General features: G+C 41.1%; 1 protein-coding gene across 1 annotated transcript in view; it reads left to right on the top strand.

Annotated features, from left to right (window-relative positions):
• The first annotated feature begins 538 nt into the window (after positions 1 to 538).
• Positions 539 to 18,107, top strand: part of UVSSA (UV stimulated scaffold protein A) — a 101,895-nt gene continuing 84,326 nt past the window's right edge. The window contains exons 1-4 of the mRNA XM_020992249.2: positions 539 to 636; positions 6,934 to 7,041; positions 9,545 to 9,875; positions 17,757 to 17,877. Coding sequence (XP_020847908.1) covers positions 6,944 to 7,041; positions 9,545 to 9,875; positions 17,757 to 17,877 — 550 coding nt within the window. The 5' untranslated portion in view covers positions 539 to 636; positions 6,934 to 6,943. The remainder of the gene's footprint in view (positions 637 to 6,933; positions 7,042 to 9,544; positions 9,876 to 17,756; positions 17,878 to 18,107) is intronic.

The raw sequence follows: 18,107 nt of genomic DNA, 5'->3' as shown, positions 1-18,107 counted from the left end.
AGCTATTAAGGCTTTATAATAACTATTCTCTTCTTCTTGGGGAAAATCTCCAGAATAAGGTCCTGGGAGATGTATTTTTATTCCCAGCGCTTAGCACAATGCTTGACATGCTGAATTAACGCATGTTGGCTTGACTTGACTTGATTTGACTCGAGGGAACCTACGGGAGAAAGGAAGCAGAGCCGTAGTTCAGGGTTTATGGTACTGTTCCCTTAAGATCGTGGTGGGCCCGCCCGTACTGTTTTTTTTTTAAAATTCTGTCCAGACCTCCTAGTTGATCGTCTCGCGTCTCCTCCCACGCAGCACGCAAAGAGCGTGCCTACGTCACTGCACTGTTCTCTGGCCTCCTCCTTCCTGCCCCCTTCCATCCAAGACAGGCCCGTCCCCTCCTACCCCTTGACCCCACCCCTCCTGCCCGGGATTAGCCAATGGTCGGCCTGAAGGGAGCCATGACGTAAGGGTTGGTTGGGCTCTGGGTCGCGCCCAGAGCGGGGGTGGGGCGGGCCGGATAGATGTAACTTCCGGGGGCGTGGCCAAGTAGGGGGCGCGGCATTGGCGGCGGCGGCGGCGGCGGCAGCGGCAGTGGCAGTGGCAGTAGTAGTCCTGAGGCCGGTCTCGCGGCCTTTCTCGAGGCCGGTAGGTGCTGCAGTTGCCGGGGTGATGGGCCTGGGCTGCCTCTCGGGAGGAGAGGGCGGGGGCGCCATTAGCCTTGACCTTTAACTTGGGTAGGGTAGGTAGAGGGGTGGGGCGGGGAAGGAGGCGGGCGGCCTGAGGGTCTCGAGCTCCCGCGGCTCCGGGGGCTGACTTTGCTCAGCCTCAGACTCGCTCTCTGACCTCAGCCCATCCCCTTCCAGGCTCCTTACCTCAGTTTCCTCCTCTGTACGATGCTGGAGGGCTGGTCTCTAAGGGATCCACTGACCCCGAAGCGGACTCAGAGAGCGCCCAGGACCCCGGGCTGGGGTTCGCCAGGAGACCCTGCAGGGGACCTCTCTCGGAGATCAGGGTGGGCTAACCTGGTGACCCCAGGGGAGCGCCTCGCCCCTCTTTGAGGATCCCTCCCGGGAAGCTCGTTATCACAGCACCTCTCTTTGCTTCATCCCCAGGATACACTCAGTCCATAGAGCATCCTCTGTGGTGGCTGTCCTGAATAAGTATAATAAAAGGAAATATAAAGAGGGAGAATGCTGTCTGTGTGCCCACAGAAAACCTCCCTAGCTGCTTTTCTAATTCTGCTTCATGTAATGTTATGTCACCTCTCTCTTAGAGCAGATGTTTGCTATTTATCTTTCTGTCTCTGTCAGCACATACTGTACATTGTACATGGAAATACTGTTGAACGGGGAGCCGGGCAGACCAGAATTTGAATCTTCGCATTGACACATCACACACTCAAAAAGTTTTAAAGCTGCAAAGGACTTTGAACATTAGTTTTTATCATTGTATTATAGGTCAGAGTCTTTAGGTGCCACTCCTAAAGTGGGCAGCTTTCCTGCTGATCCTGAACCTCCTTGTGTCTGAGAAGTCTGCACGTCATTCTAGCGTCTAGCAGCCATCTAGTTCCACTCATATTAGAATGAATGTCTACTGTAACATGCTCGGCAAGCAATCACATCCAGTCTCTTCTTGAAGCCCTTTAAAGAAAGCGAAACCATTCCATTTTGTGGCAGCTCAGTTCCATTTTTGGATAGCATTAGTTGTTAGGAAGTTTTTCCTGCACCTTCCACCTGGTTCTTCCTCCATGGCCTATCATAGGCTTCTTTTTTTTATTTTTTATTTGTTTTATTGTTTTTTAGTATCAAGAAAATTTATTACAAAGAAAGTCCGGAGGATTTAGACATGTCTGGCCAGAAGCAGGCTCCACCTTTCTTCAGGAGGGGTGGGCCTAGGCTTCTCTTTTTAAAAGCTAACTATCCCTAATTCCAATTCTCATATGACTTGGACTCAAGCCCCCTCACCATCTTGTTTGCCCTCCTCTGGATTCTTTCTAGCAGTCTTCATCCCTTCTCTCTCCAATTCCAGCTGTGGATGGCTGTGTATACTTATCATTCTTTGCTGCACAAGTAACCATATCTTCTTCAAACTCTCCATCTCCCTCTTATTTTAGAAAAGCTTCATGTTTTCTTTTTAGTTCTAGTTTTTTTCCCATTTCTCCTTTGTGTGACATTCTTATATCTTCCAACCTCTTAAAATATATCCCATTCTTCTTATAAAGTCCTGGGATTCCAAACTCTGGATAATATGGGTTACAGGAAGGAGATAGGGATAAGGATACGGGTTAGACCTGTATTTTAATTGCTATAGAGAATTGCCAGTGAGGAAACTCCTTCTACCAATGAAAGTTGGGCACCTTCTCTGCAACTTAGAGCCTTATGTTTGTACACATTTGTTTGCCTGTTGTCTCTGCTATGGGATTGTGAGCCTCTTGAGGGGGACTGTTTTTGCATCTTTTTTGTATCCCTAGCTCTTAGCATAGTGCCTTGCACATAGTAGGTGATTAAAAAAATACCTATTGACTTACTCCCTTGAGGGAAGGGACTGCCTTTTTGCAATTCTGGTATCCTAGTGTTTTGCTTAAAGGCACAGTGCTTGGCATAGTTGTTGTTCAGTCATTTCAGTTGTATCCAACTCTTTGTGACTCCATTTGGAGTTTTCTTGGCAAAGATAATGGAGTAGTTTTTGATTTCCTTCTCCAGCTCATTTTACAGAAGAGGAAACTGAGGCAAACAGGATTAAGTGACTTGCCCAGGGTCACACAGGTCGTCAGTATCTGAAGCCAAATATGAACTTGGGAAGATAAGGCTTCCTGTCTGTGAGCCCCATACTCCATCTACTGTGCCACCTAGCTGCCCTGACTTGACAGATAGGAGAGGCTTAATAAATACTTACTAACTTAGAAGATTGCCTAGAAATTAAGTGACTTGTTTAGGATTACAAAACCAACATATGTCAGAGGTAGTACATGTGCAGTGTGTGTGTGTGTATGTGTGTGTATGCACACATGCATGTGTATGTATGTGTATATATAACATGTGTTTTACATATATACACATGTGTATATACATACACACAGAAATAGAGCAGTGATACTATTGCAAACATAGAACATAGCTAGGGAACTTAAGTAACCACCATTTGTAATATTGTTTCTTTGTAAACTGGGGTTTTGAGTTGGTGCTGGAGACTGAGAATATATCACTGTACTATAATGAGAAAGGATTTCTTGTGTTGACAGCCATTCTTATGTATGGGAATGTTGTATTTCATCAGATCATAGACTGTCAGAGTTGGGAGGGACCACATAATTTAGTTCAATTCCGTTCTCTTGGTGCAGGGAAGGGAAAGTACTTAACTAATTTCATTGAGCCATAGATTTAAAGAACTTTAGAGCTGGAAGTGACCTCAGAAGTCACCTAGTCCAATCTCATTCTTCAGGTAAAAAAATTGAGACTTTTAAGATCTGGTATTTTGTTGATACTCAGTTAAAGCCATATTATGTAACTTGTGAGTTGAAAAAATATTGTTTGATTGCTTTGTGTCTAAGAATGTGAGTATTGGTGTGACTTTTTATTTTTATGATACACTTAACAATTGCAGCAAAACAAGCAAAATAAGGAATAAATGCACAAATATACAAATGCCAGATTATTTACAGTTTAACTATATATGTGTGTGTGTAAAGTTCATACAAATATATAAAGTTTAACAATGAATCTGGTCAAAGCTAGTAGAGCAGGGATTAATCTTTTTTTTTTTTAATGACCTAGGGCAGCCTGCATCTCCATTTCCTGATGTCAATCTGGTGGCCTTCAGTTGCTGGAGGACCATAGCCAGATTTTTCTCTTGAGAGCACCCACCTTTTCTGTGCCTATCTTGTTCAAGGCTGTAGCAGAATAGTTGGGTCAGACTCTTTAGGTGCCATCCCTGAAGTGTGCAGCCTTGTCTGCTGGTCCTGAACCTCCTCATCTCTGAAAAGATTGCATATCAGTCCAGTTTCCAGCAGAACTGGCTGAAGCATTGTGGTGAGACCTAGCTCTAATCTTAGTGATCTGCACCTGACCTGATTGGTTAGTTCTGATTCATAAAAGATCTGTTTTCATCACTGCTAAGTACTTTGCCTTATGTTCTGCCTCTACTTTGCTGGTCAACTGGATAATTTCTTAGCAGCTGAAAGCACTCATGGAACTATTGGTGCACCAATAGCAGTTTATTTACAGTATCCCCTCCCTTCAAGAGCTTCCTGTTAATGTTTTTAAGCAAGTCAAGATATTTATTGATACCACTCAGCTCCCCTAGACTTGCAAATATTTGATAGTTCCATACATTTTTGAGCATTTTATATTAGAGGTAATTACAATTAATCCACCAGATGCATTATAAAGCAAATGCTGGATTTGCCATATATGCATAGATCAAAGTTGTGAGAATCTGAAAAACACAAAAACAAGATGATATTTCAATTGAATTGGAACACATTAATAATTACATTTTACATACTGCTTTATTTCATAGTATGGTAAATGTCTAAAAGTTAACATGGGAAATCCATGTATTCTGTTGTCAAATGCCCCAGTTTACAACCAGCCTGATGTTTCATTTTCTGTATAACCTAAGGTAAAGCCAGTTAATGATACTTGCAAGCAGAAGTAGCTGAACCTGAACTTTTCAGAGCTTTGCTTTTTTTTTCAGTGTTTCTGATTTTGTAAACATTGTACCTCTATCTGCCCATCCTATCCCTATCTCCTGGAAACCTGAGTATAGTAGGGCTTTGGTGGAGTTGAAACATTTTTTTGATAAAGTTCTGATGTGTCATGACTAGCTACAAGGGAGGGCTGCACACAGGAGCCTGGGTGGCAGGGAGCAGGTCAAGTCTAACATTTATTTTTGAGTTTTAATGCCCCTTGGGCACTTGAGTTAATCCTTTTGTAGTTCACCTGTTTTCTGGGGATCACTGCACTTTGTGATCATGGGTTCTGTGATCATTTTCCAAATCATTTTCTATCCCTCCTTTTGCAAGGCACTTAATAATGTCACATTTGAGTTGTCTGCACTCTCAGTGCCACAAAATTGGCTAAACACTTAAGCACCATGACTTCAAGACACTATATAATCAGAATGTACGTAAGGCTGTTCATAGCTATAGTCCCTCACCACTACTATAGCACCTTGGACATGTTCTAGCCAGGTCATGGTCATGTCCTCCTGAAAATGACCATTATTATCCAGTGGCCTCCTTAGGACATTTGAAGGACAGCCTCTTCTCTGGGTTGAACTCCTGTCTCTCTGGCATTGGAGTACTGTCCAGTATTTTTCACATATGATCTACTCTTCACCCTGCTTTCTCTATGAAGGACATTATGTTAGTCTATAAATCCTGCTTAGAAAATGTTTGATGGCTGATTCCCAAGCAGCTGCCTTTCCAGATATCTCTTTGAGGATCTGGGAAGACTATAAGATGTCAGGAAGTACAGGACATCAGTGACATTATCTTCCTCTCTGAATACCTTACTTCTGTCACTTCACAAGCCATTTAACTCCTAAGAATCTGTAGCATTGTTTGAAATCTTTTCAGTGGTACCCTTGTAACAATTCATAGGCACTTCCCAAAACAGCAGAATCTATACACAAAATCAGATACCAGTTCTTCAGTAAATCAAACTCAGTATACAATTATAAACAGCTCCTTTGGTTCAAATCTGCTTTGTTGTAGAAAAAAAGGCCTGAATGTATGCTGCATGCATACTGGCAGCTCAGGATGGTGCTTCCTGTCTGTACATATTGTGAGCTTCCACTGGAGCCTCCTAACCCCTTTTATTCTAGTCAGTCAGACTGGGTTCTTCTTCTTTTTCTTTTTTGGCAGAGAGGGGTGGGTGCTGATTCACAGTAATAACTTGTATTGGTTCTTGTTCCCATTAAGGATCTTATCTGAGAAAAATCACAATAATAATAATTCCTTTCATCTTACTTGCTTCTAGTCTCTTTAGTGTGTGTGTACTTTTCAGATTTTGTTGCTGTTACTTTTTATATAGGCAGTATGTTTGTTCTGAATGCTTTCTTCTCTCTGTATCACTTCAGATGTCTTTCCATATTCATTTATAGTCTTCATATTTGTCCTTTTATGGTGCAATAATAATCCATTGCGTTGATATGCCGCAGTTCATTTAGTCATTTCCCAGTCATTAGCCATATAGTCTGTTTCCATTTTTTTTGTTGTTAACATGGCTTTCTTTGCACCTACCCAACAGCTCAAAGTCATTGTTAAATTCAGTGTTACCAGTTCACAATGGAACTGGCACAAGACAAAAACTGTAGAAGGCAATGGGATATCACTATTTATCAGAAATGGTCTGCCATCTGCTAAGGGGTGTCTGGAGAGATGTACAGTGTTGTGTATTCCTTTCTAAAATTGCTTCTCCAGATGTATGTGGACCATCTTGCACTATGCCTTGGGGGATATATGATATCACTAGCAGCTAATAAAAACCTGTTTGATAGGGGTTTTTTTAATTATTTTTTCCTTTATAGGTTTTTCCAGTACGTACTTGTTTTCAGAACAGATAAAATGGGTGTTCTGAGAACAAAATAATAGTTAAGTACTATGTACCTTCAAAATTCTTTGCAAGCATTAATCCTTATAGCACTCTTGGGATTTGGGTACAACTTTGTTTCACAGCTGGAGGGATTTAAGAGTCACATATAGAACTGGGCAAATAGCTTAAATCAGAGGCAGTCTCCAAGTCAAAATTGAAATCTGGTTTTTCCTGTTCTCAAGCTCTGGGCTTCCATCAGTTGCTCTGAAAAGGGTAAATACTTCAGGTGAGTCTCTAACCACTGAAAACCTTGGACTTTTATACTTTTCCGCAGAGAAGACTCCCAGAAGAATTTTAAATTATTTTTAAAAGAACCATGTCACGATTTAGTGTCTCTCTGTTGCAGCTTTCCGGATATGGATCAAAAGCTTTCTCAGTTAGTGGAGGACCTCACCACTTCAGGAGAACCACAGCTGGATCCTGAAAAAATGAAGGAAGTGAAGAAAATCTGCAAGTATGTCCTGTGGTTAGGGAGTCGTGGAATGGATGGGATGGCCAGGCACTGTGCTAAGCACTAAGGATACAAAGAGAGATAAAAGACAGTCCCTGCTCTTGAGGAACTCACAGTCTAATGGGGAGACAACATGAAAATAACTATGTAATGAATAAGACGTAGACAGGATTGATTGGAAACAGTCAACAGCATTAAGGGGGATCAAGAAAGGCTTCTTATAGAAGGGTGAATTTTAGCGGAAACTTGAATGAGTCAGAGAATCCAAGAGGTAGAGATAAGGAAGGAGAATGTTCTGTGTATGGGAGACAGTCATTGAAAAATGCCTGGAGTAGGGAGTAGAGTCTCTTGTGCAAGGAATGGCAAGGAGACCAGTGTTATTAGATCTCACAGTATGTGGGAAGACTGGAAAGGCAGAAGAGTGCCAAGTCAGGAAGATGTTAAAGTGCCAAACAGTTTTTTATATTTGATCCTGGAGGTGATAAGGAGCCCCTGAAGTGGGGGCATAAAAGAGAGATGTTACAAAGGTAAAATCAACAGGCCTGGTAACAAATTGATATGGGGGTGGTGGTGGTGGTGAGAGATTGAAAAGCTGAGAGTGAAATATAGGTTGTGAACCTGGGAGGATGGTGCTGCCCTCAACAGTAACAGGCAAGTTTGGGAAGAGAAGGGCTTGGGAGGAAAGATAAGTTCAGTTTTGGACATGTTGAGTTCAAGATTTCTAGAGGACATCTAGATCAGCATAGCCAGTAGGCAGTTGGAGATACTAGTCTGAGGATTAGGGAAAAGGTTAGGGTTGTATAAATAGATCTGTGAATCATTAGCGTAGAGATGATCATTGAATCCGTGGGAATTGATGAGATCACCAAGCAAAATAGTATAGAGGAAGAAGAGAAGAAGGCCCAGCACAGAGCCCTGGGGACTCCCTACCTTTAGCAGGCATGCCTTGGATAAAGATCGAGCAGGAAGACTGAGGGGGCATCAGACAGGTAGGAGGAGGACCGGGAGAGAGCAGTGTCCCAAAAACCTAGGGAGAAGAGAATGATCAACAGTTTCAGAGGCTGCAGAGAGGTCAGGGAGAATGAAGACTGAGAAAAGGCCATTGGATTTGACAGTAAGAGGCCACCAGTAACTTTAGAAAGAGCAGTTTCAGTGGAATGATGAGGTTGGAAGCCAAACAGCAAGGAGTTAAGAAGGTGAGAGGAGAAGAAATGGAAGCTTTTTCAAAGGAGTTTAGCCTCAAAGGGGAGGAGAGATGTGCGGCAATAGTTAGCAGGGGTGGGTGGATCAAGTGAGGGATTTTTGAGCATGGGGGAGACGTGGACATGTCTGTAGGCAGCAGTAAATGAAACAATAGACAGGGAGAGACTGAAGATGAGTGAAGAGTAGGGATGATAGAGAGGGCAGTCTGCTGGAGAAGATGGGAAGGCACGGGATCGTTTGTGCAGCAGTGGGAAATCTGTCATCCTGTGGCTGCCCCATAGACAGCCATCTCCTATTCCATTTATGCCCTGCTTCCAGCCACACTTATCTCCATCTGTCTTTTCTCCTTCTCTACTTCCGATCTTCATCTCACTGCTGGGCCAAAAATTTATAAGAAAGAAAGAAGGTGGGGGTGGGAAGTGAAACCAAATTCTTTTTTGCGAAGTTTTAGTGTCCTAATGATGTTAATAAAATGCTGGGTTTCTTTTGGACTTTCTCTTTATAGGCAACTTCTTTACTTACTTAGTTTTTCCTCCACAGATCACAGCTTTTCCAATCCTTTGCATATTGGGTGATTCTTAACCATATATTTCTGTAAATGTTTCACAGAAGAATCACCCAGGATGCTGAAGGCATTCCTCTGGTTCTTTTAACATATGGAGGGTACCCAGTGTCCCCTGTCTATGTGTTGGCTCTCATTCGTAATGCATGGTTAATTCATCTTTCCCCACACATGCGTGTCCTTGTTTTTGCTTTGACTTCATTTCTCATGTGCGTGTTCTTGGTAATATGCTGCAGCTCACTTATACCCTCTGTGCATACTTCCATTAGCTTTTGGGATACTTGAAATTTTGTTTCTTCTGAGATTTTGCTGTTCTTTTTTCTTTAAGATCTTTATTTCCAGATGAATTTAATTACCTGTTGGATGACCCTTTAAAAGGATTGTTTACCCTACTTTCTCTGGCATTGTGGTTAAGATGTCTAGTATGTAACCGGAGCCCCTTCCTGCTCCATGCCTGAGGTTTCAGGGAATGATAATTTTCTGATAATTTAAAGAAAATTACTTCCCTTAGAAATATTAGGAATGTGTGAAGAAAACAGTTTTCAGCCTAGGAATCCTGTTAAAAACATCTAAGAGCTAAAAGCTTATTGATTGATGTGGGGACTTATCTTGAGTTATTTAGCTTAAAGTTATATACTATTTATATATAAAGAAGGCTTACTTAAAATTAGGAGGAAATGCTAAATCAATTTGTTTTTCAGGCTTTGTGTTGTTGGCTAAGGATTGTTAATATTTCAACAGATCTTCAGAGGAGCACGTCAGTCATGCTTACCATTTACTCATGACTCAATTGAATCAAGAACATGCTGAGATACGTTTCTCAGCTTTTCAGATTGTGGATGAGCTCTTTACCAGGTCACATCAGTTTCGGACATTAATTATTTCCAACTTCCAAGAATTCCTGGAACTCACAATGGAAACAGACTATGAGCAGCCTCTCCCACCCCCAAAAGAAGTAGCCCAGAAATTGAAGAAAGCTGCCCTCAAATCTGTTACAGAATGGAATGAGAAATATGGAGATGCCTACAAGAAGCTTTCTCTTGGATATCATTTCTTAAAACATAACAAAAAGGTATTTTGCATCATCTTTGTCATCATAGCACTTCATGTTTCTCTAATGTTTTATGATTTACAAAATACTTTGCTTCACAGCTCTAAACTAGGACTCCTTCAGTTTTTTCCTTTATAAGCAAAAACCATGATATTGTGATGGAATTTTCAATGATATTCATTATTTGCAAGTATTCATTGCACTTTCCAATGCCTGAGGAGATTGTTCTCTGTTCTGTGGAATTACTGTTTATTTTCAACACATACTTTTTGGCATCATTTGTAAACATCAGTGTATCCCAAAAAGGTTTCTGCAGAAGAGTAGTCAGTTCCTGAATTCTGCAGGGTTTACATTAGTCCTGGGGCAGTGGTACCCCTGTTCCTGGACCCATTTCTTATTTGGAAAGGCAGTGGGATGTAGTAGAGAGTAGGTTTCTTCCTAACAGTCATGTATGTTTTATTAACTTTTTTGTAAGCTTATTTTAAACCCATGTGTAGATCATTATAACATCAGTAGGCTGAAAATGTGATCCACTTATTTTATCATTTATAGCTCATAATTATTAGATTATAAATCTAAAGAAATTTTCAATAAAATCTTAGAGATAACACTGTCAATTATATATTCTATTGCTGTAATTTTTCCTACCGTGGAAATATGCAAAATATAGGGGCAGTTCATGACTTCTCTTAAATTTCCTCAGTTATAAAAAAGGAAAAATGTTTTCTGCCTTTTCTTCACCAAGGTGTTGTCAGAATTAATACAGCAGCTAAAAGAACTGTTGGAATACTCTTCTGTGAGGTAGAGAAGGAAGATGTACCACCTTCCTTCTCCCCTCCAGGTTTGCTTCTGTAGCCTGTGGAAACCACACAGCAGTCCCTGGGGTAGGTCTCTGGTGAGGTGGCAGGGCTTGCTTGCAGATATATCCATTTTATAAATGTTTTATATGTAATGGAGCTGCCTGTGAATATAGTAGAAAAATATAGTTAACTAGCCTTTCCACATGATCTTGGGATTCTTTCATTTTGGGTAGGAACTCTTGTTATTTGATTTACTCTGAAGGATTCAAAAAGGGTATTTCCTAGCCAGAGCCAGTATGATGTTGTACCACTCTTGAACCTCATCTGACTGACAGTTAGGTAGTGACTTAGGGAGGTAGCTGGGGAGGGGCAGAGGGAACAGAAAAGCCCCAGGTCCAAATACAGTCAGCTTGGAAACCCTGCAGTCCCCTCGACCTTCAACTCCTCCCCAATCTCATGCTACACTTTTGTTACTTTCCCCCTTCCAGGCTACCTGGGCTGTTAGTTCTAACATTATTTCACCTGTATGAAACAGAGGGGTTTGGGATGGAAGACACAGTATGATTTTTCTTTCTGGAAACTCTAGGGATGGTCCTTAGCCTGTGTCCCACAAGACAGAGGTCTGTTGATAGCAAACTACGCAGATGTCTAATGGAGTAAGATAATTGCCGTGGTGCTTCCTATTTATTATTTTCTCTCTTCAAGCTGGTTACTTTAGAATTTTTTTTCAGGTTGTGCATCTTACAGTAAAAGATGGTCATTTAACTCTTATTTCCCTTGCATTCTCTCCTTCAGCCAGGCATAAGAATACTAAGGAGGGTAGAGAAAGACGAGTAAGGTGGGTTATTTTGCTCTTAATTTCCTAGGTAGTTTTTTTTTTAATGTGAAAGAAAAAATAGAGTGGAAAGTTACTTCAGTTCAACAAATATTTAAGAGTCTGATAGATGCAAAGCATTGTTCTTGGTTTGGGGATGCCAAGATGAAAAATGACATAGTGCCTGCACTCCTAGAGCCTACAGTCTAATAGAAGGATTGCAGTATGCCCACATATTTGATGCAAGGTGGAGACATATACAAGGCTATAAGAAAATTTGAAGAAAATTGGATGAGGGAAGAGAAAGTGGCACCTAAAATGAAATGGAGAGACAGATTTAAGTAGATGGTGGCCAAAATTCATTCAAGGTCTGTGAGAATGAGTAGAGGCAGAAAGGTGCAACCTCCTCCCTCAAAGACTTTGGCTGGAATTGTAGAGCATTAAACATTTGAAACTCTGGAAGAGTTTATGTCAATGAGTCAATATATTTTGTTGTAATTCATACAAACAGTACTCAGAATTTAAAGAATGAGCAAACCAGTGATTTGCTATAGTAGCTATCATCACATTGGCTCTAACAAGATGCAGTATTTAGTTTGAGATCAGAGTCTCAGACCAGAGATGAAAATGAAACGTAAAATCACAAAGACGATAGGAGAAATGAGGGGCCATTTTTGCCACCAAGTCATATAGCATTTGTGGCTATTTGTACTTCAATATTTCAAATGCTCATGATTTCATCAGTGTTGATGCTCCTTCTCAGTCATAGCCCCTTCATGCCTTAGTGTGGGTGTTTAATGATTTCCTGTGATCCTCAAAATCTGTCCCCTTGTGGCTGGCTATCCAATGGTGAGTCTTTCTACATTTAGCAAGGCTAGCCCTTGCAGGAGCTGCTATGTGTTTCCTGGCCCACTTGGTAGATGTGCTTCATTGATATAGTCTCTTGTAACCCCAGATTACTTCCATATCATGATGAGACATCAGAGAAGGGCTTTAGTGGATATTTCTTCTTTTTTTTTTGTGCTGGGAAATCTGATTTATAATCAAGAAATAAGAAACCAAGCACTCATAAAATATTCATAAGCATCACTCCTGTACAATATATTCTTTTCTTTCTTTCTTTTTTAGGTTATACATGTGCAGTCATGCAAAACATATTTCCTTATTAGTCATGTTGTGAAAGAAAACACAGACAAAAAACCACAAGAAAAATAAAGAATGTTTTAAAAAAAAAGTATGCTTCAATCTGCATTCTGACTCCATCATTTCTTTCTCTGGAGGTGGATAGCATTTTTCATCATAAGTCCTTTGGAATTGTCTTAGATCATTGTATTGCTGAGAATAGCTAAGTCATTCACAGTTGATCATCGTACAATATTGCTGTTACAGTGTACAGTGTTCTCCTGGTTCTGCTCACTTCACTTTGCATCAGTTCATGTAAGTCTTTCCAGGTTCTTCTGAAAGCATCCTGCTTGTCATTTCTTATAGTACGATAGTATTCCATCGCACTCATATACCACAACTTGTTTAGCTATTCCCCAGTTGATGGGCATCCCCTCAAAGTCCAGTTCTTCGCCATTTAGTGGATATTTCTACTGTTATTTATTGGCCATGCTAGAGTATGGCATAATAGAATATTTTCTTTAAACCACGGAAATTATTCCCGTGATATGGTTTATAGTGAAGATAGTTGCTTGGCATACTTTTTGGAACCTCCCAAAACTGCAGGTAGGAGAATGATGCTTATGAAATTGTTTCTGTGCCGGAAAAAGCACTGAATTTGGAGGCCCAGGACATGAACTCTTGCGCTGTCTCTGAACCTTTGTGACTGTGTCTCTGGACCTGTTTACTCATCTGTAAAATGGAGAGATTAGACTAGATGATCTCTGGGTTCTCTGCAAGTCTAAATCCCAGGATCTGGCAGCTTCATATGAATTCTCCATTCCTTATATTAGGCTAGGCGTGAGCAAGGATAACAAGAAATAAGATGATTATCATGGTAAGAGGATTGACTAGCTTGAATAAATGAATCTTTTTCCATGAACCTTGTGGCACATGGGGGCCATATGTACCTTATAAATGTTTTATAATGAATCCTTAAAGTCACATCACAATGAGCACTTCTCTTTCTCCTGTCTTTTGAGTGAACTTTAAAAAGTCTCCATTTAATTTTCTTTGTTGTTGTTGCTTAACTTCAAACTTCAGATCAGTCTCTTTTAAAGCCTATAGTGAACCATTTAAACAAACGATGACAGAATCCACTGTCTAGGTGATAAATGAAGTAGTTTTCAGTTCGGTGTTTGTAAGAGGTTGGAATAGAATTTGTACCCAAACACACCTTGAGTGAGTCTGGAAGAGACACCTTCTACTGGCTTAAATGACCACATATGTTGTTAAGCAGAGAAGTGTGATTTTGAGGTTGAGGCTGTGGCCTTTCCTGTTTGATTTTCTCCCGACAAAGCAGCAAATATTTTTATCACGTGATGATTTAAGAGAGGTGACATATTTGCAATTCTGTACTACCTCTCACCAGGAGAATCACATACTTCATTACATATTTTACAAGGCTCAATTACTCAACTTTTACTATACTTCTGGGTAGTAGGGAAACATTATTAGCCCATTTTACAGGTGAATAGAGATGAGTAATCTGAACTGAAAACATTATAAAAGAGACTTATTCAATAATATGCAGTAACACCTTGTGCCTTTGCTTTTGGAATTATTCAAACCCTGGAACCTTCATGGCTGGGTCAGCACTTGACCAGTGGCTGGACTCTTTTCTGTACCGCTAGGGCAGTTTTTCATTTCCAAGTGTTGTGAATGAGAAAATGTTACTGTTTGATTTACTAAGAGAACTTGGAATGTAGGCAAGAGTGGGGGAGGGGGAGGCATTTGACTTGTTTCCTGACAAGCTAAATTGAATCAATGCTGTTTTCTCCTAGCACGTGCCATGTTGAGTTTTGTAGACTACTTGTCTGGGAAAATCTTTGTTCAATTTAATTCAACAAATACTTATTAATGAGCATCTACCATGGGCAAAGCCCTGGGGAGACAAAGAAGGAAAATTAAATATTCCCTACCCTTAATAAGGCAGCATGAAACCTGGTTGTCACAAGTACAGAAGAACTGAGCTTAATACTAGTAATAATTGACATTTACATAGTGCTTTAGCATTTATGAAGTACTTTCAAACAAACAATATCTTGGTGAGCCTCACTACTGTCCTGTGAGATAGGATAAAGGAGAGGGCCAGACAAAATAATCTTAGAAAAATTTCAGGAGGGAACAATCACTTTCTGGTCTCCTCGGAGGCATGGAGACCAGTTAGGGGTTCCAGTCAGATAAAGTGATTTGTCCCTTGGTCACTTGTGCTGTTAGGGGACAGAGGCAAGACTGGGACCCAGATCTCCTGACTCCAAGTTCTTTCTGCTGTAGCAAGCTGCTTCTTATAGTCTAGAATCTTAGAGTTGGAAGGGATCCCGGAAGGCAATCTAGTACAGCGTGTAGTTAAATGGGAATCTCTTTACAAGACCCCTGGAGAGTGGTCATCCATCTTGCTCTCAAATACCTTGAGTGACAGGGAACTCATTACCTATTGAGGCAGTCCATACCTCTTTGGATAATTCTAATCCAGAGGAATTTTTCTTTACAGCTAGCCTGTCAAGATCTTTTTGGACCCTGATTTTGTGATCTGATGTGTTTGCTATCTCTCCCAGCTTTGTGTCATCTGCAGATTTGATGTACTTGTGACACCTATCCTTTCATCCAAGTTATTGTGAAAAATGTAATGGAGTCATTAAACATTTATCAGCATTTAAGTCAATCATCTTCAGCTTTCAGAAGTAGTTAGAGACCTCGATCTTCTGTGCTAGATCCCATTAAGGTAAGGGAAAAGAAGATAATAGGCTAGGCGGGTTTGTTGAATTTTATAGCATGAAAAAACCAGGAACGTTCCATCTTAGGGAGGAATGGAAGATTGTGATTGTAGCTTAAGCAACATAATTATAATGTTCAAAGCTTCTGGGCTTAACAAAAACCCTAGTTGTCCTAAAATACCATTTTTCTTCTAGCATGCTGCTTGACATCCTTTCAGAAACAAAGCTGTAATTTAACCCAAACTGAGACTGGGCCTGGAGTCAGGAAATCCTGAGTTCAAATCCAGCTTTAGATACTTAGTAGCTGTGTGACCCTGGGCAAGTCACTTAATGGGTTTTTTTTGCCTCAGTTTCCTCATCTATAAAATGGTGATAATAATAGCACCTGCCCCTCAGGGTTGTTGTGAGGATCAGGTGAAATGATATTTGTAAAAAAATGTTTAGCACATTGCACAACACATAGTTAGCATTGCATACATAATTTTTTAAAATTATTATTATTGTTAATAATAATCTGAATTAATAAAAAAATAATCATGCCTTCCCTACTCCAAGTCCTCCATTCAGTCCACTGTACCATGAAGTCACCATGATGTTAGTAGCTATTTTTCATTGTTGGATTGCGTGTTCTGGGCACTTACTGCTGAGAGAATGTGCTTTGGATCACGTGCTCTTTTTGCCATTCTCACTGTGACTTTGGCCTCTTGAAGGTTAGGGGTTTGACTTGCTTTTTGTGTAAGCTGAAGTCACTTGTGTGGCCTGAGGGAACCACGAGCATATTGGGGGGACAGTTCTCTAGGGGAAGACCTCAGAAAGCAGTTTATGCCTCACAGATCAGTGGCAGCTCCTGCCACCCACCTGGAACTTCCTGTGTTTGTTAGTAAAATCAAGTTAAGTGGCTCCTTCTGGTCAAAGCTTGGATTAAAAAAAAAAGTCTTAATGACTGACTGAATGAAGAAGCATTTATTAAGTGGTAACTATGTGTCAAACACTGGGCTAAGCTCTTGGTTAAAAACAGAAACTCAAGACAGCCCCTGACCTCAGGGAGCTCACACTCTGGTAGGAGGAGACCCTGGGGAGAGGAGGTTTCAGCTGCAGGGGAGTTGGAAAGGCCCAGTAGTCCTTAGGGTACAGCAGATAGTCAACTCTTTGGGATCCATGAGAAGACATGGAGAGCCCCTAGTCTTGTATACTATGTGAAGGTAATACTAAAACAAAGTAATCAGAAGGCTGACATTCTATGGGAGCCTTTTCTTTAGTCTCAATCAAAAATTCCTTGATCTGTTTTAAATCGTTCTGTGGCATGTATTACTACCGTGTGAGGGAAATAGAAAGTTGAATTGTGTGAGCAGGAAGGCAGCAGCTGCTGTCCCTGGTACCCTAGTGAGGGTACCAACCGGTTTCCCCGCTCTGTACCTACCATATAAGAGTATGGAGAGCCTATACCTCTGGCTTGGTGCTTCCGAAGCTGACCTGACCTTGTGGCTGTAGAAGTGGCTGTGTTGGAAGAAGGACAGGTAGGGGAGCTGTGCAAAGCCTCAGCTAGGCTAAGCCATGGAGCTTAGGGAAGGGACTTTCCCCCTCAAACCAGGTGGCTTTCTTGGTCTGCTTCCCTTAGTTTTGTGTGTCCACAAAAGTCTCGTGTTTCAGGCCTTGGTATTTGAGGTCTAGGCCACAGACCTGGGTGATGTGACCGAAGCACAAACTTGAACCTGGGTCTTCAGAGTCCGGATCTGGTGCTCTTCCCTTCATAAGGTGCTGGCCTCTTTTAAGAGTGGCACCTTTGATTCTTTTTCGGTGGGGCAGAGCCTCTCACCTGAGCCTTGCCAGCCTACATTCTTTAGCCCCGTCTGTCTTCCTAGGCAACTGACTGACCTCTTATTTCCCAAATCATTGTCGAGGAGACTATCCCTATCCCAGTGCCGTTAGCTTTCTCATTTTTTGGTGCTTTTAATTTTTTTCTTTTTTAAAGTAGCTGCATACTTTGTTATCAGTAGTAAACCCCCAGAATTATTGTATATTTCTAATAGATTTATAATGTATTGGTCTTAAGTTCGAAGCTACAAACATTCTGGACAGTATGGGAGAGGGGAAAGAATCCTGAGTTTAATGGCTGTCTCTATTACTTATTAGTCATATCAGCCCAGGCAAGTCTGAGCCTCATTTTCCCCATCTGTGAAATGGGTTGAGTAGTACTTTCATTGGCTCTACCTCCCAGGGCTGTTGTGAAGATGGGAAGTTAATGAGTGTGGAAGTGCTACTAGACAGCTAACAAAAAAGGGCTGTACCTAAATGCACACTCTTGTTTTTGATCTCCAAGCTTCTTTGTAGCAGATAACTTTTTTTTCTACATTTGAAACTCTTTGATATTTCTCACAGACAGGCCTAATATTTATTTTTAATTTCTCAGGTGGATTTTCAAGATGTTAGCGCCAGGACTTTGGCTGAAAGAAAAAGAGATGAAGAGAAACAAAAACGATTAGACAGCATCTATAAGGAAAGGGCCAAAAGAATGGAAAAAGAAATGGAAGGCAAGTCCTGATAGCCATGTTCAAGAAGTATCTATTTATAAAGTGCCCATGATGTACCTATTACAGCATGGAATGAAGTCCCTCACTGGCTGTGTGACCTCCGGCTTGGCTCTGATCCTCTCTGACCCTCGGTTTCCTTGCCTGTTAAATGGGATCAGTTCTTAAGCTTGGCTTCTTTTATCAGGTCATTGAATAAAGTACTGAATATTGAGTCAAGTACATTAGCTGGG

The sequence above is a fragment of the Phascolarctos cinereus genome, unplaced genomic scaffold (assembly GCF_003287225.1).
Source record: "Phascolarctos cinereus isolate Bilbo 61053 unplaced genomic scaffold, phaCin_HiC Scaffold_9;HRSCAF=440, whole genome shotgun sequence".
Classification (NCBI taxonomy): domain Eukaryota; kingdom Metazoa; phylum Chordata; class Mammalia; order Diprotodontia; family Phascolarctidae; genus Phascolarctos; species Phascolarctos cinereus.
This window is presented reverse-complemented; position numbering and strand designations above follow the sequence as displayed.